This window comes from Eucyclogobius newberryi, unplaced genomic scaffold (genome assembly GCF_026437365.1).
Source record: "Eucyclogobius newberryi isolate DKJ021-1_F unplaced genomic scaffold, fEucNew1.0.hap1 SCAF_19, whole genome shotgun sequence".
Lineage (NCBI taxonomy): Eukaryota > Metazoa > Chordata > Actinopteri > Gobiiformes > Gobiidae > Eucyclogobius > Eucyclogobius newberryi.
In genome coordinates, this window is record NW_027315823.1 from 23,318,947 (window position 1) to 23,343,925 (window position 24,979).

At 40.7% G+C, this 24,979-nt stretch overlaps 3 protein-coding genes and 1 long non-coding RNA gene across 6 annotated transcripts in view; 1 reads left to right on the forward strand and 3 right to left on the reverse strand.

Annotated features, from left to right (window-relative positions):
- Window positions 1–2,055, reverse strand: part of LOC140365662 (membrane-associated guanylate kinase, WW and PDZ domain-containing protein 3-like) — a 161,825-nt gene extending 159,770 nt beyond the window's left edge. For both annotated transcript variants that reach the window (XM_072452215.1, XM_072452216.1), the window contains exon 1: window positions 1,705–2,055. In XM_072452215.1, coding sequence (XP_072308316.1) covers window positions 1,705–2,011 — 307 coding nt within the window. In that variant the 5' untranslated portion in view covers window positions 2,012–2,055. The remainder of the gene's footprint in view (window positions 1–1,704) is intronic.
- Window positions 2,056–4,934: 2,879 nt separating this feature from the next.
- On the reverse strand, window positions 4,935–16,750 carry lrig2 (leucine-rich repeats and immunoglobulin-like domains 2). Its single transcript, XM_072452217.1, has 18 exons — window positions 16,076–16,750; window positions 15,640–15,714; window positions 15,406–15,540; window positions 15,082–15,225; window positions 14,841–14,984; window positions 14,620–14,763; window positions 14,353–14,496; window positions 13,329–13,409; window positions 13,172–13,243; window positions 13,021–13,089; window positions 12,768–12,931; window positions 12,376–12,687; window positions 11,289–11,570; window positions 10,627–11,067; window positions 10,152–10,304; window positions 7,390–7,530; window positions 7,014–7,271; window positions 4,935–6,658 (listed from the first exon to the last, which is right to left on the reverse strand). The coding sequence occupies exons 1-18, from the start codon at window positions 16,270–16,272 to the stop codon at window positions 6,453–6,455; spliced, it is 3,162 nt and encodes a 1,053-aa protein (XP_072308318.1). The 5' UTR covers window positions 16,273–16,750; the 3' UTR covers window positions 4,935–6,452.
- Window positions 16,751–17,076: 326 nt separating this feature from the next.
- padi2 (peptidyl arginine deiminase, type II) lies at window positions 17,077–23,265 on the forward strand. Of its 2 annotated transcripts, none has more exons than XM_072452222.1 (16): window positions 17,077–17,389; window positions 18,340–18,511; window positions 19,024–19,093; window positions 19,175–19,236; window positions 19,326–19,443; window positions 19,531–19,656; window positions 19,737–19,900; window positions 19,974–20,077; window positions 20,269–20,380; window positions 20,461–20,568; window positions 20,639–20,790; window positions 21,616–21,763; window positions 21,832–21,925; window positions 22,022–22,101; window positions 22,180–22,317; window positions 22,459–23,265. In XM_072452222.1, the coding sequence occupies exons 1-16, from the start codon at window positions 17,232–17,234 to the stop codon at window positions 22,690–22,692; spliced, it is 2,040 nt and encodes a 679-aa protein (XP_072308323.1). In that variant the 5' UTR covers window positions 17,077–17,231; the 3' UTR covers window positions 22,693–23,265. The 2 variants fall into 2 exon arrangements, with proteins under 2 accessions (XP_072308323.1, XP_072308324.1); XM_072452223.1 differs by lacking the exon at window positions 17,077–17,389 and adding an exon at window positions 17,603–17,748.
- On the reverse strand, window positions 23,265–24,979 carry LOC140365667 (uncharacterized). The gene is made up of 2 exons (XR_011927849.1): window positions 23,981–24,979; window positions 23,265–23,943 (listed from the first exon to the last, which is right to left on the reverse strand). It is a non-coding gene; the product is annotated as an uncharacterized lncRNA (long non-coding RNA).

Genomic DNA, 24,979 nt, shown 5'->3' on the forward strand with positions numbered 1-24,979 from the left:
TTCACATTGTTGAATGAATGCATAATGGTATTTTGGAGTGTCCTGAGCAAACGTCTAATTCAAGAAAGACACAAAACAACTTCTAATGCAAGATGACACAGTGACATTATTTACCAGTGGTGTGCTGTCAGGGCAATCAAGGCAAGCAGTGATTTACCATTAAGATCTACAAATCTAATATTGCTCAAGAAATATAAATCATGATTACTAAGTTAAAAAAACATTTTAAAAAGCTATGTTTTTTTATAATCATATTTTTTCCTGAAAATATGTTTCTTTATGGTAAAAAAAAACCCATCTGTTCCATGTGATTTTCATCTGTGAATCTTCTGTCCACACTTGCTAAATAATTAATTGGAAGTGTATGGCCTTAAGGATGAGCTCTTTCGGGTTTTTGCCACACTTTTATTTTACGTAATTTGATTTTAACTTCTTTATTTATTAAGTGAAAATAAAAAATAAACAAATAGGAGACATTTGTGAAGAAACAAACATAGCCCACTGAGTTTGTACCTACAGTGTGTCAGATCCATGTCTTCATATAAAATATTCATAAACTATCTATGTCTAGGCTTGTTTCACTCACTCAGAACAGTTTAGTTAGTAATTTATGTGTCCCAGTAAAAATCAAAACATACTCAACTTCAATGTATACAGATATAAACACGGCTTTATTAATCATTATCGCCTAAATATTGATGATCACTCAAAGTCTTCTTCTTGCCTACTCATAATCGTCACCACACGCCACAGTTACAGTATTTACACCGCTTTTTCTCTAATTGGACCCATTCAATTTGATAAAGTTTTAGTGGATGGTGTGCAGCAGCATCTTTTCAACAATAAAAGTGAGCCGTGACTCAAAAAAAACCTTTCAAAAACAGTGAGCTGATCCTGGCATTGGACTTACAGTACATCAGGGGTGTCCAAACCTTTTACACAGAGGTAAACTTGACACGGAGAAGAACAATGAAGTGAACCAATCAAAATTTTGCATTTGACATAGTTTCAATGAGCCTCCACACCTTTAATAAGACTTGGAACATTAATATTAGGTTGGCATAAGTACTACTTTTTGTTGTTTGGACCAACTTAGCAGGAAGCCACAGGGCCAACAGAAATTGATCTGAGGGCCAGCCACATTGTACCCCAGGGCCACAATTTGAACACCCCTGCAGTAGCTCTTTACATGTTGCTGCTGAACCTTTAGAACAGTTATTGTTTCCAGATTAAAAACTTGGGACCAAACCCAATCATGAGGGTGGTTACACACAATTATCCCAGTGCCTGATTATTGCCAATGAAGAGGAATGGGACCGCTAACTTATGCCCCTGTGGCTAGTACTGGGCAGCAGCAGCAGCAGCAGCAGCAGCAGCAGCAGCAGCAGCAGCATTAAGAGTCTGAATAATGGAGGATGTAATCAGCCCTATTCCTACTGCATGTAAAGTGCACTTAGTTTGAATGGCTCCAACTGGGCTACAGGCCGTTATTCCCATCATCACTGTTACTATCGTCTGGAGACAGAGGGGAAAGAATGGAGACGATTAGATAGAAGACAGTGGGTTTTAAAGAAAATCCGTCATTTAGAAGTCACAAAATGTATCAACAAAACATCGCAATTAGCCTATATTGTGCATTGTTTAATTGTTGTTGTTTTTTGCAGTTTGTTTTGCGTGTGTGACGGGCGTCGGTGCGAAACGTACCGGGCTTGACGGTCTTGAGGCGGACGGGCTCTCGGAAGTGGCGGATGACAGCCAGAGTGTCGCGGTTTGTAAGTCCACTCACCGGGGTGCCGTTCACCTCCAGCAGCACGTCCCCGTAGTAGGGCAGCTTCCCGACGTGGCACACCAGCACGTCCAGCTTCATCTGGCCCAGGTAGGGGAACTGTCCCACCTCGGCGCCCCCCAGAACCTCCACCACGGAGCCGAAGTCCCCCAGGCTCCCCCACGACACCGCGCACTCCACCACTTTACCGGACCAGTGTTTCTTCTTCTTCAGTGTTCTGGACATGCTTACCTAGTTTACTTTGGATCTCTGTGCGCGTTGTGATTTGCGTTTACCCCCTGTTTGGGATGTAATTAAACGCGAGGCGGCCAAATGAACCCTCTTCTCTTCTTCTCCAGACTGGAAGAGGATTGCATGTCTTTTTACGTTTGCGCGGCTGGTTTGGTTCCGTTAAGGTGCGCCAGTCCGCCCGGCCCCTGGGCTTTTTACGCGCGCACCTTGGAGGATGCGATATTTCCAGGCGATCCTTGCGCGCAAAGAGGAAGACGCATTTAGAGGCAGCTCCCCATCGCCGCTGCTGCTGCTGATGCTGCTGCTGCTGCTGCTGCTGGGACCCAGATCGCGCTGTCCAGTCCACTGCGCTGTCAAGTTGTCAAGCGCATATTTTCTGTAATAGAGCGACACGGCGCAGCATCTGTAGCCGCAGCGGCGCTTAAAAGAGGCAAATATCCCCTTCTCTTTCACACAGCCGGAGAAAGTGTGATTGTCCAGAGATCCAGTCAGTGTGGAGACGTGTGTGAAGCGCGTCTGCGTTGACTGCTACAGGTCTGAACGTACCTGGCAGCGCCGAGAGAGGAGCACGAACCACAGAAACGCCCCTTTTCGCTCGCAGTTTCCCCGACGCTCGTGTTGGCGCCATCATGTGGTGCGCGGTGGTACTGCGTCAACACTCGCTTCGAGAGGAAAAGGCACAGGCTGTGTTCTCTGTGTCTGAACTCCAGACTCACTACAGCAAGGTTATTGTTAGGTTAAGGGTTGTGGCCCTCAGAGGCAACTGTTGTTGTGATTTTGGGCCTTACAAAAATAAATTGATTTGATTTGATGGTTAACGTCGAGAAATGCGATATTGCTTGAATCTGATTTATGGTTCTTTGAATTAATCTTAATTAGTTGCAGGTGCGTTAGTTTATGAGGTGCCGCGCGTGAAAGTGACGCGCTCAGATTTGCGTGCGCAACAACACCGCCATCTACTGGTTCAACCGCAACATAACAAGCACTGTCCATCATGCTTCTCTTGTGGACGTAAAGCGGCGTTTGTGTTTTTATCCGTGCTGCTTACTCAGGAGTGAACAGCTTTTTCAAGGCTTCTCATTTACACTTGAAATTAATGACATTTCCAACGTAGTTACGTAAGATACTATTTTTATTAATTAATTTGTGCTCAGGGCAGAGATGTGAGTCATTGTGGCTGTGGTTATGTGGCAAAACATCATGAATACAATGGTCATCAGACGTACTTAATCTACACCGTGGTGGTGATTTTTAATTCTAAACCAAAGATTGGCGAAGGATACAAAGCAATGAATTTGCAAAAGGGGATTAATTCTGACTTAAACCAAAGGCTATATTAAGTATTTTGAAATGAACATGATGGGTTGTGAGAAAGCTTATTTTCATTTTTTTGTAATGATAATCCATAATCTTTACACCAAATGTGCATACTTGACTCTTTACTCTATTTATTTGGAAAAGTACTGTTTTACTTGAATTTGAGACTACAATTTATTATATTGAATACTACAGTTGAAGAGAACACATTCTATATCCTAAATCCCTCCCCCTCTAAACTCTTGATTTTATTTGACACAAATCTGTAAAATACAATTTGACTGGTCTTTTGTGTTAAAACATGCATTTTACTAAAAGCTGCCATTTAAACCTTGTGCTTTGTACAACCTTAAGGTGAAGATGGCTTCTAGATTTTAAAAGCTTCTGTTCTCAGAAATGTGAGGCAAATGTGTGCTTAAATACAAAGCTGAACATGTCATCATGTCTCTGATGAGAAGCAGCAGAATAACGGCTAAACAAATGGACCACATTAAAAGCATGGTCAGAACAGCTCCTGGGCTTGGCGGCAAAAAAAAAAAACAGATGAAAGAAGAAATTATGATTGGCGTTTTGAGGAAACAAAGGAACAAAGCTGTATTCTTCTGAAAGTTCGAGTAAAAGATTTGTCAGGAAGGTTAACAAACCAATTTGTTGCTGCTTTTTAAAATAATTTAGTTTCCACTTTTATAGTCTCATGGGATTGTGTTCATTTTTAAATAGTATTTTATTTATGATTTGGGTTTTATTGAACCAGAATAGTCCCACTGAGATTTGGAATTTTCAGGGGTTGTTTTTAGTGGTTGGGGAGCACCTGGAGGAGCCTGATGCAGACACAGGCAGAACATGCAAACTGCAACAGAAAAGCCCCACGGAGTCGAACGCAACATAAAATAATATAAGAATTTAAGTGTTTAAGTGATTTTATTATGTTAACAGAAAATATGACTTTCAGATTTATGACATTGGACCAAATGGGACTTTTATTGTAATTTAAATGTGCCATGAATGTGTTTCCTTTAAGGTTTAGTTGATGTATACTTGTATTCTTATTTACATTTTAGTGCTCTGATTGTGTTGTGTTCTATGTTTATTCTTTTTTTTTTTAAGTGAAAAAAGATGTAAAATAAATGGAAAAAACAGCAACAAAAATCAATTTCGTAATTTATGAAAAGACAAGTTTGAGGTCAACCAATGATGTCAGGAGGGCAGTGTTGGCCGGTCGAGTGATGGCCTCGGGGTTTGTAAGCTTCGGAATACAAAATTGGAGGCAAGAGGAGCTGAGAAAAGCAGTAAATTATGAAGCAAATGACGCAACATTTTGTTCACAGAGAAGTATTTCAAGTGTTACATTTCTGATCCTGCTGCTGACTGTACATACTGCAATATTGCAAACTGCCCTTAAGACACAGCCTTCTCCGTATATATTGTAGCTCTGGGTCAGACACGCTTTGATTACATCATAGGAGTAGATTAGGACAATAGCAAAAAAATAACAGATTTTGGCTTTTAAAATATTAGAATATATTAATGTTGCCTTGTCCTAATGATTTAATAATGTACTGTAATATAATGGAAGTGTAATTACATCTAAAATGACAAGTCAAGTTTCATGTTTGATAACGTTGTATTAATTCTTACATAACAGAAATGACATGCTTTACAGAATGTACAAGTAAAAAGTAAACAAAACTACGTAATAAAAGCAGCATTGGAAATTGTCAAAATATTGCTACACTTTGGTAGACACTGGATTCTGTGGCAACAAACAAGACAAAAAGCACTTTTTTTTTTGCAAACGCTGCAAACTCTGGATGATTTCTTGTGTGGTGAAGCCAGAGGAGACCATTAAATTACAACATGATTTTAATAAGGCAGGGAATGTGTCAAATTCACTGGAATACAACGCTGGTTAAGCTCAACTAAAATTGGAATTTGCAAGAGTGCAAAATCTGGAGTACCATAGACCTGTACCGTTATGCAATATAATAATACTAAACCCCATTCGGCTGTTTAAATGCCAACAGCCATTGTAGTGTTTTGCAGAATGAAAAATACTGTGTAACCCAGCATAATTAGATAATTAGTGGAAGCTCTTATTGCCAGATGCTATAGATTTCTCAAGTCTCAAGTGCAATAATAATAGGAATAACTTAATACAAAATAGGCAGATCAAGCCACAATGCACAGATCTATGTTGCCAGCTTTTTTAGAGAAGCGTACAACAAATGAAGAGTATATTCTGTCAAGCTTTGTAATTGGTATTCTCTCACTAAAATGGAATCTGTTAAACTACTTTTGTGTACACATACATTACATATAGAGGCTTAGTTATGTAATACATTCACTTTCACAGTCCTTTAGGTAAAAAAAAGAAAAGAAGATTAGAACTAAAGATAACATCAATGATAAAAAGGTGGTCCTGGCAGAAAAAGGCACCACAGACTATTGACTCAAGTGCCCTGCTCAGTGCATACTGCAAACACGGCAGATGGATCTGATCTGAATTCAAATACATGTTGAAAGGCGTCATGGATAACCATTACAGTAAAGGCAGCAAAGGATTGTCTTATGTGCAAAGAAATGTACGGTCTCCAACAACAAATATAAAATTTAACAGTACAGACAAATTAACAGATTTACATGATACTATAGAGGCTACTATATAGGATATATTCCTATACACACCAGACTTTGGTGTGACAGTCTCTTGCATATGTAGAAGGAACCAGACATAAGTTCATGTCAGAGGGGCAGCAGTGGGAGTGTGGGGATTATAAACTGCTGGTCATAGGCCTGTCAAATGCTGCCCACATGAGAAGAGGCTGTGTTGAGTATGTCATGTGGACTGCTTGAGTACCTGAAGGAGGAGTTTGTGAACAGCACAGCAGAGGTGCCAGAGGGAAGAGCATTTGAACATATTTATGGCTCGTTTAACCCAGGCAGCATCCATCATGGCAGAGTTACATACATTCAAATGGAGTGGAGTGTCCAGCAGGACAAAGGAGTTCATCCAGCATCAAAAGGATCTTCAAAAGGAATGTAAACACTCAAGTCAAGGACATCTTTGGCAGAATATATAGGTCTTTGGAGGTAGTGGATGACAGACAGGCGGGTCGGCCTATGTGGAAGTGAGGTGCTCTGAGGGGTTAGTCCTGTCAGAGGCACTTCTGTGCTCCTGTGCACTTTCACTGTGCCCTGATGCACCATCCACAGAGGAACACAAAAGAGGCGCCCGGTGCACCGTCACCGGGAGGTGAGACAGGATTGTCTGGGAATTTACAGGTGGATCTTTCCCATCTTTCAACAGAGAGCAGGCAAGAAAATCTGAAAGAACAAACCAGAACAGTAGGCATCACACATCATAGTCAGGGGCGGACCAAGACCACAAAGACAAAACAAAAACTACCCCTGAACTGGGGCCGAACAGGTTTTGATTTGTGTTCTACAGTGCATTGTACACAGAGCATTGTGAACAGAATGTTAAAAGGACACATTTATATCGTTATGTAGTTTGGGATGAATACCGTACTACAGTTTAGAATAAACAACATGTAAAATTATGGTCAGCCTGTATTATAGTTTATTACTAAATACCAGATTTAAAAAAAGCATAATTTAAACCTTCTTTAAACCTGCTTTGTGAACCGGGGCCCAGTACACTCCTGAAGTAAAGTCTTACCATGAGTATTGTGATCTGGAGGCGCATGGATCAAGCTTTTGTCATTGGAGGGGAGAACGCCACAGCTGTACTGGTTACTAATGAGGTTTTCAAGCACAGAGTCGTCCTGCTGAGCATGCTCAGAGGGGCTTGTTTTAAGGCCCTTGTCCATTACATCATCCTCCCCAAGATAGGCATACTGACAATACTCTCGAGTGCGGGAGTAAATGTTAGCGTTATCGTAGCAGTCGGAACAGATGACCAGAGGGGCTGCACCAGCTGTAAAAGGAGAAATTTCTAATGATAAGGTCCATTTTGTTTCAGCCCAGTTGATTATATCAATAGTACAGATAGAAGATCAAGGGCGATGTCAAAGTTGTTTTCATCAAGCACTAACCTGTCTGACCTCCACTTAGCCCCTCGCGGACATCTCCAGGGTGGAAGCTGCTCCGTCCATTGAACAAAGAGCCAATTCTGCAGTGTATTATGTTACTGCCCTCTGCTTCCACTTCACTGCCTGTGTCTCCAAAACATACACCTGGAACATATCGAATCATTTTATTTGATTTCAAAATAGACACTCTACATAATCAACATCAGTCAATGTCAATCTATAAGAGTTAGCCGAATTGAGCTAATGGTTATTGGTAGTTCCTTTGCCAGATGTGAAAAAGCCAGCCTAGGCCCCTCAAGTAAAAATAAGAATGTTTCTGGTCACATTATTACAAAAACTCAGAAATCTTGAGGTAATTCTAGTCCTGTGCGAATGTCCATGATTTGGAGTGATTTTGTCCGTGCATTGAAGCCAGTACCGTTTCAAGACATTCACCGATCCATTTTAGATCTAAATTTGAACTAGATTAATAATATTTTGCCAATGATATTTTGCCAATGATATTTTGCCAATGATATTTTGCCAATGAATATGATCGCAGGGATGTCGGTCCAATCACCAATTGCAACAACACAATAATGTTAAACTCTAAAAACAAACCTAAAACAGAAGAAATCCAAACGACATGTATTAAACAAAGAGGATTAATGACATTAATCCGTGCAAATGCAAATAAGAAGACGTCGTGGGGTAATTTCAATTTTTCAGACGTCCCTAGAAGGAACTAATCCAGTCTGAATAGGATTTAAAAGTGAATACAAGTACAAATCAAAATAAGCTATGTGATAAAACAGCAAAGTAAAATACAATTTGAGAAGACAGATTATTTTTTGCCTTCTTATTAAAAGAAAAGAACGAGGGAAATTAGCAGGCAGTGTGTTCCACCAGGATGCTCTGACAGAGAAGAAGGTCTGACCAAATACAGTTCTTCTGTGAAAATGATGCAATCCTCCCCAACTGACCCCCGGGTCACTTTGCCCTCACTGGATCTTAAGAGTTCTTAGCCCAAATGTCCCTGTTCTGTTGTCGGGTTGAGCTAAGCATGTGTGCCCTCATGTGCGCCGCATATGCTCCCACTATTCTCTACCTCACAAAACAAAATGTTTAACTCCTAAGTCAAGAAAGTGGGGGAATGAAAGTGTGTGGCAGAACACTTAACCGTGTATAGGGATGTCAAGATTAACAGTTTTTTTTCAATTATTGCAAATATTTATGGCTATGGTAAGTTATTTGTGGCTTTGTTGGAACCTACAGTATATCACAGAAATGTGTCCAAGCGCGACGTCACATGCGGCGTGCGCACACGTTTGAGTCCTGCGAGTCCACATGCCTGATCTGTTTATGATGATTGTCTGGTGTACAAATAACTGGATAAACGCGCTGAACGCACTCCGTTACACATGGAGGTCCATACTAGGGATGTCAAGATTATTACGGTAGGTTAAATCGATAATTGTGATTATTCAGGTCACAATATAAATTGTATGCTCTGGAGCAACTTTTAGTCCGGAAAATACGGTATTTACCCTGCCAAATTCAATCCTCTATAATTTTAGATTTAGGAGTTTACAAACCTTAAATCTTCTGTCTGAAAATGTAATAGCTTAGCAAAACAAGGTGTGCAGATCATTGACTCACTTAAAACCGTGGCAAACTTGAGGAACAGTAACACATCAGAACATGGAAATGAGAGAAAATTAAAGATTTCACTATTGTTTGGTCACAGTCTCAATAATCACAAATAATCATTCCATCGTGATGCTTTTTCCTCAATAATTGTAACACTAAAATGTTATGTCGGTGTAATCCCTCATTCGTCCAGGCGTGTTCCATAGTAGAAAAAGCTTCAGTTGTAGTCATCTGGACTCAGTTAGAAAAAATAGACGTTTCGACTCTCATCCAAGAGTCATTGTCAATAAAAGAATTTAGGTCGAGAACTCCGATATTAATACTGTTCTGTGGTAAGACCCGCCCATTGGGAGGAGCCTTCCTGAAGAGGAAAGAGTTGTTTGTTTCAACAGAAACTTACCCTCTTGGTATCTACCGAGCCTATTCAACCCTTTAATGGGCTATTAGTCTCCCTTTGTCTTTGTGAGACCCTGGCTCACCCACCCTGAGGACCTGATTAGCATCTAAATGTCCTGGTACTGGTCCTCTACCTCTCCAGGGGTTCAGGATCCCATTGTAGACTACAGGAAGATTGAACCTTAGCCCTCCGTTTCTGTTTAAAGAAGGTTTTTCTTTTTTTTTAACAAAAACTTCCTTCTTCCTTCCTTAACTCCTCTTTCAAACCATCTTTTCTCCCTGCTTAAAACCTTCACCTCACCGTCTTCAAACGAGTGATTAGAGGCTTCAAGATGGGGATGTACGGCACTAAAATGCACTAAAATGTTATATCGTGACATCCCTAGTCCATACTAATGCGGGCTACAGCCGGGGGGAGCGGGCTACGGCTACAGCCGGGGGGAGCGGGCTAGGGCTACAGCCGGGGGGAGCGGGCTAGGGCTACAGCCGGGGGGCGCGGGTTACAGCCGGCAGCTATTGAGATGTCTGAGAACACGTTAACTGTTTTCGCAAATTTTAGGAGTTTGAAGGACATCGTTTGACTGCAGCAGAGCTCTATGATCAAAGTGTTTTTTGTTTTTTTTGACCGATACACACTACCCTGCATCAAAGCTCAATCAACTCATTCATCAACAATAATTGATGCTTTAATAAGCTCCTGATAACAATATGCTTGCATTTTAAGGGAAGAGATGACTTACCATCTGTTCCCTTATGGACATATCCATTGCAGAGAGGAGGCATGAGCTGCTGATGGCTGCCTGCTTCAGAGTTGCTGTATCCTTCCTGGGGCTCAGACAGAGTGCCCTGAGAGGACAGGTAGCTGGGAATGTCCGCAGGTAAGTTCATCTCATCTAGAAGAAACACGTCTCCTGTTAATCACGTGTCAAACTAATGAGTGAAACTGATTTTATATTTCCTTTAGTTTAAGGACTGTTTTGAAAAAGGAAAAGAGGAGAATACATTTCCTCACAAATGCACATGATGCAATTACATTCTGCTTCAGTATCAGACATTTTTTTCTGGCTCGAGAATACCATTAAAAACCTATGACTAGTGAATATGTGTCCAGATGACCTTGGCAGCGGTCTACGCTTTAGGGTTTACTGCAACTATATATTTGTGTTATGCCTGTATTACACTCTTGAGATGGGTGAAAATACAAGAGTACGATACCCGTGTTAGTGATGCTGTAGTCCTCATTCTTGCGGCGCATGTGGTAAATGACAATGACCCAGACCAAAGATGTTCCCACCACACAGCAGACCACCACTATGACCACGATGCCCACAGTGGTCCAGCCGTCTTGGTCATAGGCAGATCCAGTCTCACAGTTAGGTGATGGAGACACGCTCAGGTAAATGTGACCTCGCTCGGTGCCCAGAGTGTTAGACATGATGCACGTGTACTTCCCAACGTCAGCAGGGCCTGCGTCCACAACGATGAGGAGCTGATTAGCAGCAGCAAAGAAGTGTCTCTCTGTCAGCATCAGAGGGCCGTCGTCTTTGGTCCAGTTTAGGCGTGGGGCCGGGCTTCCTCCAGCAATACACTGGAGCACAGCAGTTTCTCCCCGAGCTACTGTGCGGTCTTCCAGTGGCCTCAGGAAAGATGGGGTTTCTAGAGAGAGGAAAGGGGAAATTATCACTGACATTTTAAGGATTATTTATAGTAAGACATTTGTGACATAAAAGGTCTTAGTGATTTAAAGTCATCCAAGCATAATATTTACCCTGCCAAATTCAATCCTCTATGATTTTAGATTTAGAGTTACAAACCTTAAATTCTATGTCTAAAAATGTAATAGCTTAGCAAACTAGGTGTGCAGATCAATGACTCACCTAAAACCGTAAGAGTGGCATTAGCCGATAAGCTTCCAGCTGTGTTCTGAGCAGTGCAACTATAAACGCCCATGTCTTCAGTCTTCACATTTGCAATGAAGAAGATGTCGTCATCTGGCATCACGTGCATCCTGCGCTCTCGAGCAGCTGGGAAGTCTGTGCCTCCATCCTTGCGCCAAGCAATCTGTGGTGATGGATGGCCTTCTGCAGCGCACTCTAGCCTGGCCATGGTCCCTGTCCTGATTGTCAGGTCCATGGGAGTTTTCAGAAAAGATGGCATTTCTGCAGGGCCAGAGAGAGTGAGTTAGATGAAGGTTTCACTGCAAGTATCGAATGCTGAATAAAACTTTTGGCACACAAAAAAGGCAATACTGAAAGTCAAATAAATGCAAGTAGTTTACAGTACAATCCGGACTATTGAGCCCACCTGAACTAAATTTTAGAAGATTTTTTTAAAAACATATATAGGCCACACCTATAAGCCGCAGGTGTCCACGTTGTAACAGGGGATATGTACACAGAATGATGGTACACAGTAGTGATGCGCAGGTTGTCTTTTGACCCACAGAGGGCCAAGAAATTCTCATTTATTGTGGGGCGGGTTATAAAATGTAGACCGCTGTATAGCACGTCCGCGCGCACGTGTATCTTTGCATTTTGACAGGCCTTTAAATTCCGTTCCTCATTAGACTTGTTTCTAATAAGAGTTGGATTATAATAAAACACACAGCATTTAGAAGCTTAACAAACAGAAAGCATGTCTAAACAGTTCCTAGGTTCCCCTTCATCCTTGTTTTCTCTGTGATGATTTACTTGTGTCTCTCTTCCGCCACGTCTTGCTCTGCTCCTTTGTGAGTGAGCAAGAGAGAGAGAAAGAGCTTCCTGCTAGAGTCCCCCTAGAGGCCATTAGCTCGTAAAAATCTATAAATTAGCCGCATTGTTGTATCGACCGCAGAGTTCAAAGAATGTGAACAGGGTAGTGGCTTATAATCCAAATTTTACGGTACGACAATGTACCTTTAAAAATGTATAATCAATTATGTTCACATGTTCCATTCAAATTGATGAATGCTATAAAAACAATTACCATTCACAGTGAGTTTGGCCCGGGTTGAGTAATTGGATCCAAAATGGTTGGAGACCACACACTGGTATCGGCCCTCATCAGTGAAGTTGACATTGAGCAGGTGCAGGACTGTGCTGTAGATAAGCTCTCCGTCCTGGTAGCGGGCGTAGTTGTGCACCTCAGCGTCGTAGAGGACCTCTCCGTCCTTTCTCCATGCAGTGGTCATGGGAGAATCACTGCTGCTGGAGGCCACGCAGTTCAGAGTCACATTGTTACCCCGCAATGCCACAGATGTGTCTGGGTGCACAGTTATGTGTGGTTTTGGAAAATCATCTGTCGAAAAATCGGAAGTATTAGTCACAATTCAAACAACTGTTACTATGCTAATCAGAGTGAAAAATAAAAACACTGACCACAAACAAATTTGTCTTGGCTGATGGTGAGGACACTTCGACCCAGTAGAGAAGCTGGATGTGCACAAACGGCAGACACGGATGGCTGGAAAGGCTCGTCAGTCAGCCAGGGGGTCAACCACTGCATGTGACAGTCACATAGCAGGCTGCTGGTGTTCAAAATGCTATTATGAACAAATCAAAGTATAGTCAAATTAGTTGGTAAACGTTGAAATAAACAGATGAAAAAGAAACTAGATAACTGTTAACTTACAACACTTTGAGCTTTATGTGGGAAAGTGCCTCCGGGTGTATTGACATTATCTCATTCTTGCTTAGGTCCCTAAAGGGAAAAAGGTTAATCTAATAAATAATCTTCACAGAATAATAGAAATGTTACAAGTTAAAACTGGTTGGTGACTCACAGATACTCTAATTCCTCTGGGCCTTCAAATGCCTTTTTGGTGATTGACTTGATTTTGTTCCTCTGGAGTATTCTGAAAATCACAAGATTTTACTTGTTTTACTTGTATAGCATAGTATAGTATAGATATAGATTTTTTCTTAACTATATATGCTTACAGTGTATTGAGTTTCTTCATTCCATCAAATACACCAATTGAGTCCTCAATGGCCCAGGAGATTTCATTATTGCGAATATCTCTGAAAGACGAGGCAGAAAAAGACATTCAACAATATCACACATAAAATGGACTCCAGAGGACAGCCCTCCAGTCGGGTTGTCATTAGCAATAAAAATCAGTAACAAGTCTAACAATGCAATACACCCCTGCTGCCCAGTGTGATCCAGTTCACTGCCCACGCTGGTTTGATGAGGTACTCTTAATTGGCCCCATTTAGCACTTGGACAGTTTATGGCTCCACTGGAAGCCCAAAAAGGCTTTTGTGTTTACAGGCTGGGTCATGGGTTCCTTTGTTTCTCTTCGCTCATGCCTGACCAGCTCAGAAAGAACTTTGGCACCACTTAATTTCTTTCTCCCATGAGCGCACGGAATTATGTGCTTCCCAAAACGGACCTTTTTTGCCAAAAATAAAGCAGATGTATTTGATGTGTCGTATAATGGTTTTAATCCCGTGTAATTATCTGCACTTACATCCAACACAAAAAAACATGCTCAGAAGGAGAAATACTCCTGTCTAATCTTGACATTGGAACCAATTAAAAAAGCGGTTAAGCAAATGTATGCCAAGCTCAGAGCACAGCCGGCCGCAGTGTCGCAAGTTTGATTACCGACTCGGACAATTTACTGCATGTCCTTCTTTCTCTCTCAACCCTCAACTTCACTTGTTCACTCTGTACTTTCCTGTCAATAAAGCCTACAAGCTACAAACTCTTTAGAATTGATCCAATCACTAAGGATTTATAAATAAAACAGAACATTCACCACCAAAAAATACTAGATGTAAGTCTAGGAGTAGCATATCTGAGATAATGAAAATATAATATACAATCACGTTTATGGTCAATTAAATAGTTACTGGGAGATACAAGTCAAAACGTGATTATATTAGAAAGAAAGCCTGCATCGTACACAAGAGCAAACAAAACATGTCACAACAAATGAGAGCTGTAACAGGGACTTACAGTGTGCGCACACTTCCAAAGCTCCCGAACACTCCTTCTCCCAAATGACTGATGGAGTTATCGCCGAGGTTCAGGCTGTCCAGGAGACCCAGTCCGACAAAGGCAGTCTCCTCCAGTCTGGTTAGGTAGTTAAAGGAGAGGTCTCTGCACAAAACAGTGGCAATTCAATGAATGTCCCAAGCATCCCAAACTAATCATAATAAAAAGGTAGCGGTGAGTGACACATAGCTGGTAAATGATCATGGTGTTCATTAAAAAAAAACTTACAGTTCTAGCAGCTTTTGGCAAAACTCCCAAGCATCTGGTCGAATGATGTTGATGGCGTTCTGGCTGACCCTCAGGACACGCAGCATACGCAGCCCATACAGCCAGCCTTTATTGACCTCCGTTAAATTATTGTGCTCTAGTTCTCTGGAACCCGGATAAGAAAAATGCTAATTACATGAAAAAAGTTCTAAACTGATGGTAAACCTTATACAAATACTTACAGTTCCTCAATGTTGTTAAGACCAAAGAACGCTCCATCCATTAACTTAGTGATACCATTTCTTTGCAGTTTGAGTGACTTTAGCGAGTCCATCCCTTTAAATGTCAGGCTGTCAACTACCTTAATCTTGTTGCGCTTCATTTCACTACAGAAAGATGTACATATTTAAGTACGGCAATGTCAGAAAACTCAAATATTACTTCCTTTTTTAACATATATTTGCAATGATGTCCATGACTTACAGAAACTGGAGTTGTGGAAGCTTGAAGACTTTGGAAGGCAGTATCACTAATCTGTTCCGGTTCAGCTTCAACACCAGAAGGGAACTGGAGATGTTTTCAAAGCAACCAGGCTCCAGAGTACTGATCCTGTTATTACTCAAGTTCCTTTATTAAAAAAAAAAGAAAACATCTCAAGTAAGGATCTAAATTCCTTAAATAAGTCTATAGATTTGTGTGTGTGTCTTAGTGTCATTATATTTCTAGTTGTTGACAAGAACTCATATTTGGGCTATTATGAAGTTTTAACGTTAGCTTAAACCAAACAGAAAAAACATGTAAACATACAGATATTTCAGCGGCATGGAGGGGAATGATCCAACTTTGAGCTCAGATATGGAATTTGATGTGAGGTCCAGTGACTCTAAGGACACATATGGCTGCAGTTGATGCATCGACAGCTCAGAGATGCGATTATGGATTCTGAAACATAAAAAAAAAAACATTTCAAATCCATCTGCACATTATACAATTGTATTATTATGCAAGTACCACTGAAAGACCAGAGCAACCAATACTTACAATGATAATGATGTAATGTTGGACGAAATGTCACCAAGAACAGGCAACAAAGTGAGTTCATTGTGATTTAAGGATCTGTTAAAAAAAAAGAAAACAATAATAATAATTAGTGGAATATGAAAATTGAAAGAAAAATACAAATTATTAGAGTTAATTTAATTGTTATGTTTGGTTTATATTTTTTACATTTGAAATGCCTAAGTTGTTCAAAATAGTATGGTTTCACTTATAATGTATTTAATTCCACATTCATGATTTCTGTACAGACATTAAAGAGGAGCACATAGTTTCAGTCATATGGGATTGGTTTTCTATGCTAATGACAAAAAACTGTCATGACATTATTGGAGCTCAGAACGCACCTGAAACATGCCAGATGAAGTGAGGATTGTGCATGTTCAAACATAAATCAGAGCAAGAGCAAAAGAGAACTCACATTTGTGTCACCTCAGCAGGCACTTGAAGAGGAGCAGAAGAAAACCTTTTCCGATTACATTCCATAACACGAGTCCCATCGGGTCCAGTTAAACATGTGCATGCACTTGGACAAAACTCCGCAGAACAGACACTCAGACACGCAACCATCGATAAAATGTTCAAAAGAAAAGGCCAATCTTCCGCCATTTTAACCATCCTCCGGGAGAAGCTACGTGGCTAGCACGCTAGCATTAGCCGTCACGCAACAGTTCATGGAGTGATCCTCAAGAGATGCTTTCAGCGTGTACAGGTCAAACGAGAGCCTGGTTTAACTGTAACGCTTCGTCATGACGGACGGTAACGCTAAATGTGTTTTTTTCCAGACTTGCGTGATGCATCGCAGCAGATCTCAGCTCTTCAGCGCTGCTTCCGCTCCAGTCTGACACACTCCTCCCAGCGCTGCTAGCACGGCTAAAGTTAGCTCACCGTGGATGTGATTTACACTTCAAAAACACTGCTTTTCAGTCCAAACTAGATGCGGATATCCCTCCATGTCGGAAGATGAAGATTCTCTTTGTCCAAACGTTATGTCACCGTTGTTTTGCCACAGTTATACCATACATATTGTATGATTGTTGGTGTTTTAGATCAGAGAACAACAAAGCCCTTTGAGTAAATGACATGGGATATGCTTAACCCCGCCCACACTGCATGTTTACAGCCATTTCATTGGCTCATACCAAACTTGACAAGCCTTAGCAAGGTCCAAGATTCATGGGAAACTTGAAAGTGAAGTCCCTCTCTGTCTAATAGATCCATGCTCTCTGTCTAATAGATCCATGCTCTCTGTCTAATAGATCCATGCTCTCTGTCTAATAGATCCATGCTCTCTGTCTAATAGATCCATGCGCTGCTCACTTACACTGGGCATGCAGAAGCCTTTATCTTTATGCTTTAATTCCTAATCTGTGCCAGCGTGTTTGCACAGCCCACATTTCCTTCAGGGCCTGAGCAACATTCTGTATTATAGGCGTGACCAAAACCTGTCTCTTTATGATTATAGGACAGAAGAATGACAATAAGATACAAGCTCAAATTACACCTGCCTGAGATCTTATAATAAGCCAGCTGCCTGCCTGATCCACGCCCTTGATCCCAACACACTGCACAACACTATGTTCCAACAGGCTGCTGTCTCCTCTTTGCCCATTTTTTTAAGGCAAAAAGAGGAATTCTCCCAATACACTCGAACTCGAACATGTCGTCTGGACGTTGGAAAAACCCAAAGTATCCTGCATGTGCTTGGTACAACTTTAAAGGCAAGTTTGAACAGGTAAGCTATGGCAAATCTGTGGAATGCATAACATAAGTAGCATGTCAACCATATAAAAGGTCTGTGCAAAGCCAAAATGTTGTTGTGACGCTAGTATTGGCCACACAGATCGGTCACATTTCTTTGTTTTCTTTTGTTTGTCTTTCGCGAAAGGCGCTGACCAATCGCCGGGCAGCGCGCACCTGAGGTCAGGGGAGGGGGAGGGGAGGGGGGGTGAGTGTATGTGGACTGTTTACGGAGAACACGCCGCGCATACGGACTGTAAGGATGTCGTCCAAACGCACTTTGAGAGTAGACTATGGGAGAACTACAGGCATCGTATGTGTGGTCGGGACCGAGCTGCTGGTGAAGTTGAACAGGTAAAGTTAGCCTTGGATGAGCTGTGCGTGTGATCCACCCAGCAGCAGCTGCCTGCGGTTGCCTGGCTACTCTTCCTGTTTATATTTACAGATATGTTTTCCCGTTTAAAAGATATAATATGTTTAGAATGTGGGAGTAGATTTCCATATCTCTGAAACTCATGGCTTAGTTTAATACAATCAGAATAGACTATAGGCCAAATTAATTTTAAAGCCAGGTTTGGGTCTGAATAATTTCCAGACCAGCAATCATGTAATATTAAACCAAACCAGTATGTGGGTGTGATGACATTTATTGTGGTTGATGGGAGTGCCTCAGCAAAATGAATGAACTGTCTTGTTGTGGCTACAATGACAAAGAAAACCCTTTGTTCCTTGGACAACAATGATGTGGACTGTAATTCAAATGCTCTCACTGAGTGACTTTACACTTTACAATTCTTATCTTTGACCTTACATTTCTGCAATGTGAACTGTTAATGCAGCATACTGTAGTATTTGCATATGTTCTTCCTGTGTTTACTTAACATGATTTACCTAGTGCACATCCGGGAGTCTTGTACAACAAACATCTTTCCTCTGTGTCTACAGGAGTGCACCTCCCAAAACCAAATACTTCTCAGTGAAATGCACGGCCAGTGTCCAGTACATCATCAGTCCTCAGCCCGAGGCACCCTTCCACCTTTCCCCTGTGTCTCTTAAGGACAACTCTGTCTTACTCATAACAATGAAGCAAGCTAGTGATCATGAGAATGACAACAAGGTAAATTATATAGTACGCTTGGCCTGTTATGGCACGTTTGTATCTAAACTAAAGCGATGGTTCCCAATCACAGGGATCGCAAGATAATTGAATGGGGCCACTGAATAATTTGAGAAAAATAGACATTTTTGCAACATGGCTTTGAATAAGAGTGGACACCATTAAACTTCCAATAATAAACAACCATAATATTGTAAGTGGGGTCAAATCTATGGTTATTATTTATAGGGGTCATAACTCATTATTAACTGATATCAGGGACTGACAATAACATTTCTACCTCAAATCACAATTTTATACAAAACTAATTCAATTGTCTTACATATGTAACTAACAAGTAACACATTAACACATTTGAATGAATAAATGTTCAAACATTATCAGAAGGACCAATATCATCCAGTAAATAGTCTTAATGGATTGGCACCAATATACAATACCAGTTTTGTGTATTGGTGTATGATGTATCCCTACACTGGACTAACGGATATTGCTTATTTGTCCCTGTTTAGCTTTCAGTCTGGTATTATGGTGCTGACAAGAATGTCTTGGACAGAGCAATCCTGCACTTGACAGCAGTTGGTACGATCTCATAAATACAGATGTTTTTCATATTTATCATGAATGAATTTGTGATTAAGAACAACTCACATTGTCATGCAGAAATCTGTCTGGATGTGGATGCAGACAGAGATGGTGTTGTGGAGAAGGGCAACCCCAATAAGGTGTGTATATAGAGAAATAATTGACTGACATATGCTTTCATTAGATATGACTCTGTTCTGTTATTATGGTTGTTGTGAAATACAATTAGGGCACGTGGAATTGGGGTCCACAAGGCCACGGAGCAATCTTACTTGTCAACTGTGACAGTGAGTCTCGGTTCAGGAAGAGACTGGACAGTGAACGAGACCACATCCTTCATTTATCAGGTACAACATAGACTGTGAATGTGGACAAAGATGTGCCTTGTTGCTGCTGTAAATGAAGTTTCAGCAACAAGAATGCTTCCTTCACAGACGTTAGGGACATGTCTCCAATGATCGTGCGAACTAAAGGCCCAGCCAAACTTCCAGTGGGCTACAAACTCGTCCTGCACATCTGCCAGGGTGATGGAGAGAAAATCAGAGTCTTCACATCCAGAGGTAAAAGATATAATCGTACACAAAAGCATACTTTTTATACTAGGATTTAAATGTAATTACAACGTGTGTTTTACCTGTAGGAGAACACTATCCTCTGGTGCTGTCCAGTGCAGATCTCAGCTCGGAGATCCCATACTTGGGAAGTGCAGAGATCAAGTTTTATGTGGAGGGTCTGTCGTTTCCTGACAAAGATTTTGATGGTTTAATCCGAATCAGTCTCAGCTTGTTAGAACCAATCTGTCAAGTAAGAACTTATCTCTTTATCTCAAGCAGGTGTTGCATAAATAATCAGGGTAAGACTGAATATGTTTGAACAGGGGATTCCTGAGACGCCAATCTTCACTGATACTGTAGTGTTCAGAGTGACTCCGTGGATCATGACACCCAACACCCATCGGCCACTTGAGGTGTTTGTGTGCAGGTGAGGGCTGAATAAATGATGACAGAAGATACAATGACAAAATACAAAGAAGTAATTCAACCAACATATATATATTAAAATGTTGGAGATATAATATATATATATATATATATATATATATATATATATATATACTTTAAAACAAATGTATATATTATATTATTTTATTTCCTTTTCTCTGTATCTTCTAGCACAAAAGATAATTACAAATTCCTGAAAGGCATGAAGAGTCTTGTTGAGGGCAATGGCTACAAGCTGAAAATTTGCTACGAGTATATGAACCGGGGAGATCGTTGGATGCAGGTACCAGAATGTGGTGTTTGCTTTCATTTTAAAACATGTTTTTAAATGACCTACAACTAGAGTGACACTTCATTTTGTAGGATGAGCTGGAGTTTGGCTATATTGATTCTCCACATCACTCTTTTCCGGTTGTTTTGGATTCTCCCAGGGATCAAGCACTCGCTGACTTTCCTTATCACGCGCTTTTGGTGAAGAAAAGCAAAATTATACTTAGAATAGAGAGATTTTAGTGTCTCATTTGTCAGTTAAATTCCCCAGGGCCCAGACTTTGGTTATGTGACCAGAGTACCACACCGAAAAGATGTGAGTAGCTTGGACTCTTTTGGCAATTTGGAAGTCAGTCCTCCCGTCACTGTCAATGGAAAAGATTATCCCCTGGGAAGAATTATCATCGGAGTGGCCTTTCCAACGTAAGCAATCTTGTAACTTAAAACTGCATTAACCAACTTGTTTAACCACTTCGCTGGAACACCAGGTGCCACAGTGGGCGTGCCAGAGGAAATGACCTTATGTCACCCACATTACCTAGTAAAGCGCTTGGTGGACTTTGAACGGTTTATGCAAACGGCATTTTTGAAAAGCGAGTTGTTTGCAGGCCGCACAGTGGTTTAATGGGCCAATCACATTGTATTTAGGGCCCGCAGGGACTGGAACCAATCACAGAGCAGCATTGTGGTTGGGCTGAAGTGAAAAGAACCCAAACCAAAACAAACATGGCGGCGCCGGCAGCCGTACTTCAACCTATTTGAGGAGAAATACAGGGTATTTTGTTTTTCAAAAATGTGCACACAATTTGTACTTTGTACATTTGTGGATGAGAAAGAGGCCTGTGCTTTTATGAACACTGAATTTAACACAATTTTAGAATTTTGTATCTTTCTACTTCTTCGACCAATCAGTGTGAAGTATTATTTTAACATCATAACAGCTTTCGACAAGAGCCTTCCCAGATTGATTCATGAGAAGAACTCAATTTAGTGTGAGACACAGATCAAGTTGAGTGAGACAAGTTAACTCTCTCTCGCTTAAGTAAGAGAAACAGACTTCTTTCTCAGATAATCAGGTAACCCATCTTTAAATAAGTGTAGTAAGTATATTATAGTACCCTCATTTGTGTAGAACTGAATGGATCGTTGTGCTACAGTGATAAGGCAGCGTGCTTCTGAAAAAAATGACCTACAGTGGAAGAAATAACAAAATTACAATCCTTCTAATGTTTTGGTTTATCCACAAAGGACCTCTCATGGACGAAATATGACAAAAGTGGTCCAGGACTTCCTGAGGGCCCAGGCTGTTCAGGAGCCCATAGCTTTGTATTCTGACTGGCTTGAAGTGGGTCATGTTGATGAGTTTATGTCATTTGTTCCAGCCAAAGATAGAAAGGTGAACATTTTGTTGTGGTTCAATATTTTGTCATTGAATACCCGTCTTAAACACTGTGTTCATGACAGGGTTTCCGACTGCTGCTGGCCAGTCCAGATGCAGGGTACAAACTATTCAAAGGCCTGCAGAATGATGGAAATGGTGGTGCAAAACTCTTTGAGGGTAGATCTGTTTTTCTATGCATTAATATTATAAATATGAGCATTTTTATCCCCAGTGTAATTAATACCACGTTATATTGTGTTTCTAATGTCAAAGGTATTCCAGGCGAAGAACAAATATCGGTGGATGAGATACTGGATAATAAACAACTCCAAGATGAAAATAATTATGTTCAGGTGAGAACATTTTAGATGTTTGTATTTTGACGTTGAACACAAGTCATGTACTGTGTAGTAACGCTGATATTCTTTTAGAGCTGCATTGACTGGAACAGAGATGTGCTGAAAAAGGAGCTGGGCCTGGATGACGAGGACATTATTGATCTGCCCATCTTATTTAAACTGGTGGAGACGAAAGGTCACTACAGAGCGCTGGCCTATTACCCAGACATGGTATGCTCTTTTGCACATCCTCACCAAGTTTATTAAATGTAGCTAATCAATTTCATCACCAAATTATGTTTCTATCAAATATATTTAAACAAAAAGCATCTACAGTTAACTTTCTGACTGCTCTTTACCTTGTGTTTTCAGGTGAACATGATTGTCCTGGGGAAAAACCTGGGCATCCCGAAACCCTTTGGCCCGAAAGTGAATGGGAGTTGTGTCCTGGAGCAGGAGATGGTCTCTCTGATGGGGAATCTGGGCCTGACCTGTACTTTCATCAATGATTTTGCCTCTTACCACAAACTGTTGGGAGAGGTGCACTGTGGTTCCAATGTCCGCAGAAGTCCGTTTGAATTCAAATGGTGGAACATGCAGATGTGAATGGAAACTGCTAAAAGCATCAATTACTTTTCAATTTCTTGGTTATAAGTGGTTTTCACATTTCAATCACAGATGATTCAGTTGTGTGGCAACCCTTATGGCCACTGAACACATCACTAGCGTGCTACTGTAGAAATCCAGTCTCATTTCTTCTACCACATTGTCACTGAAGCCAAATCTTACTCATTTCAAATACCTTTCTTTGACTTTGGACAACTGTGACACAATACTTGTTTTAATGTACTGTATCTGCACCAAGAAAGGAAGGGTTTATATGTTAAGATAGCTCCTGGGTTTATATGTTAAGATGGGTTAGGGTTAGGGTTTCTGAAACATAAGGCACAACATTAGAGATTTCTTTCTACAAGAGGGTGAATGCTTTGGTCAAGTTTGAATTTGTCAGTTTGTTTTAACTCTGTAAACCTAAAATGAGAAATGTTGTTATAATCTGGCATATCTATAACTGTATGTGTTGCTGGTAATATGCACTATCCCTATCAAATAACTAAATGCATAATTGAGCAACGATTGTGATAATAAACTTAATTCTGTTTGGTTTGGAACCACTCTCATCTTGTTTATTAAATCTTTATGTTTGCTTTATTTACAAACGGTACATGTACATATCTTTTGAACAAGGGCTTAAGCAGACTGAAGACAAGAACAGAGATACAATCATTTGAACCAAGCATACGGAAGATTCTCTCCCAGTCTGGTTTGGATAGGCGCCGGTGTACAGTGCAAGCACAGACAGGAATGGCTGAACATAGTGATGTGCGCTAACAACACTGAGCCACAAGAGGGCGTAGTCAGTCAACAAAATCAATTAAAGAGAAATTTGATCCCTCATGGCAGTTCTTAGAAAAATATCAGTTAATGTGACTAAGTTTGAGTTTGGTGTCCTCTCGTTGTCAATTACACTTAAAACAAAAGCAGGACGTTTACACAATATTACAGAAATTAAGATTTATACAAATATTTCCATGTCTACTTTTTTTTTTTACATTCAAAACCAGTGTTGTTGTTACTCAGGGTTCTCCTTCCACAGCAGCTCACCATCAGAAGAAAGGCATCCTCATACAAGTCACAGTGTATTTTCATATTCCCATTTGCTTTAGGTCAGCGTTTTAAAACCACTGGAAAATCGTAGTGCTGATTTCACATACATATATTAAGCATATGATACAAATAAATTAAATTAAATAAACATGGCTCTCTATCAGCAATGCGCACAGAATCTGAGGATGTCGGCTGGTGTTCAAGTCCCACAGACAAAGCTCAATGTCACACATGGCATCAGTGCACAGACGAGAGCTTTTTGGCAAGCAAGATTTGTATCCATGCACCAGTACACAGACCATAAAACAACACAAGCAGAGTGTGTGGCCAAGGGAGTTAAGACAGTGGGCGTCATTCATCATTTTTGTCTTTTTTGTGTGTGAATGTGCAGTTATTTGTAGTGGTACCAAACTAGAGATATTATTCATGGGTGTTGGTACCTGCATGTCTGCGCACAGTTATATTAGTCACGTTTTGATTAAATGTGTCAGATTTAATAAGTGCAATTACTTATTTACAAACCTTTTTCTATGTAAATTAGATTAAAATGAAAGGTCATTATTGTTTAAATGGTGAATGGCGCCTCATCTGCCAAGACCACGAGGCACACAACACATACAGAAGATATAGCTAACATGAAACAAGTTTCACTTATAATTTGACATATACACCCATGTGTTGAGTTGATCATTGTATGAACAGTAACACAGGCAGCACTCACTAACATAGTTCAACTTATTACAACTGAAAAAGCCATGGCAGTATACCCTGACTACAACTACTTTAAGGTAAACAGAGGGTGTGGCTGACATACAGTATAGACTTGAATTTGAGTGGGACTGTTCTCTCTACTCAGCTAATATTCAACTCATAAAAGTATTAATATTGTACAAACTCTACTGAACAAAAAGCAGGTGCAGTTAAAAGACATGTGTTTGGCCCAGCAGACATGTTCAGTAGACAGATTCAGTTCAGTAGTGTTACATGGAGCGGCCGTTCTGTTTCAAGTCTCTAAAGGGATCCACAGGGAGCAGAATGAGGACTGCGCTAAGCAACATCCACATGAATGTCAGTCTTCTGGGTCTGGTGTTGGACTCTACTCCTTTATGCATCAGTGGCGGCCAACGTTTCCCTTTGACTTGTAGTCTGACGAAGAGTTCGAATGCTGAAGAGATCAAGAGACAGACACTTGTAGGTTTACATAAAAACAGGTAAATTATGCATCGCT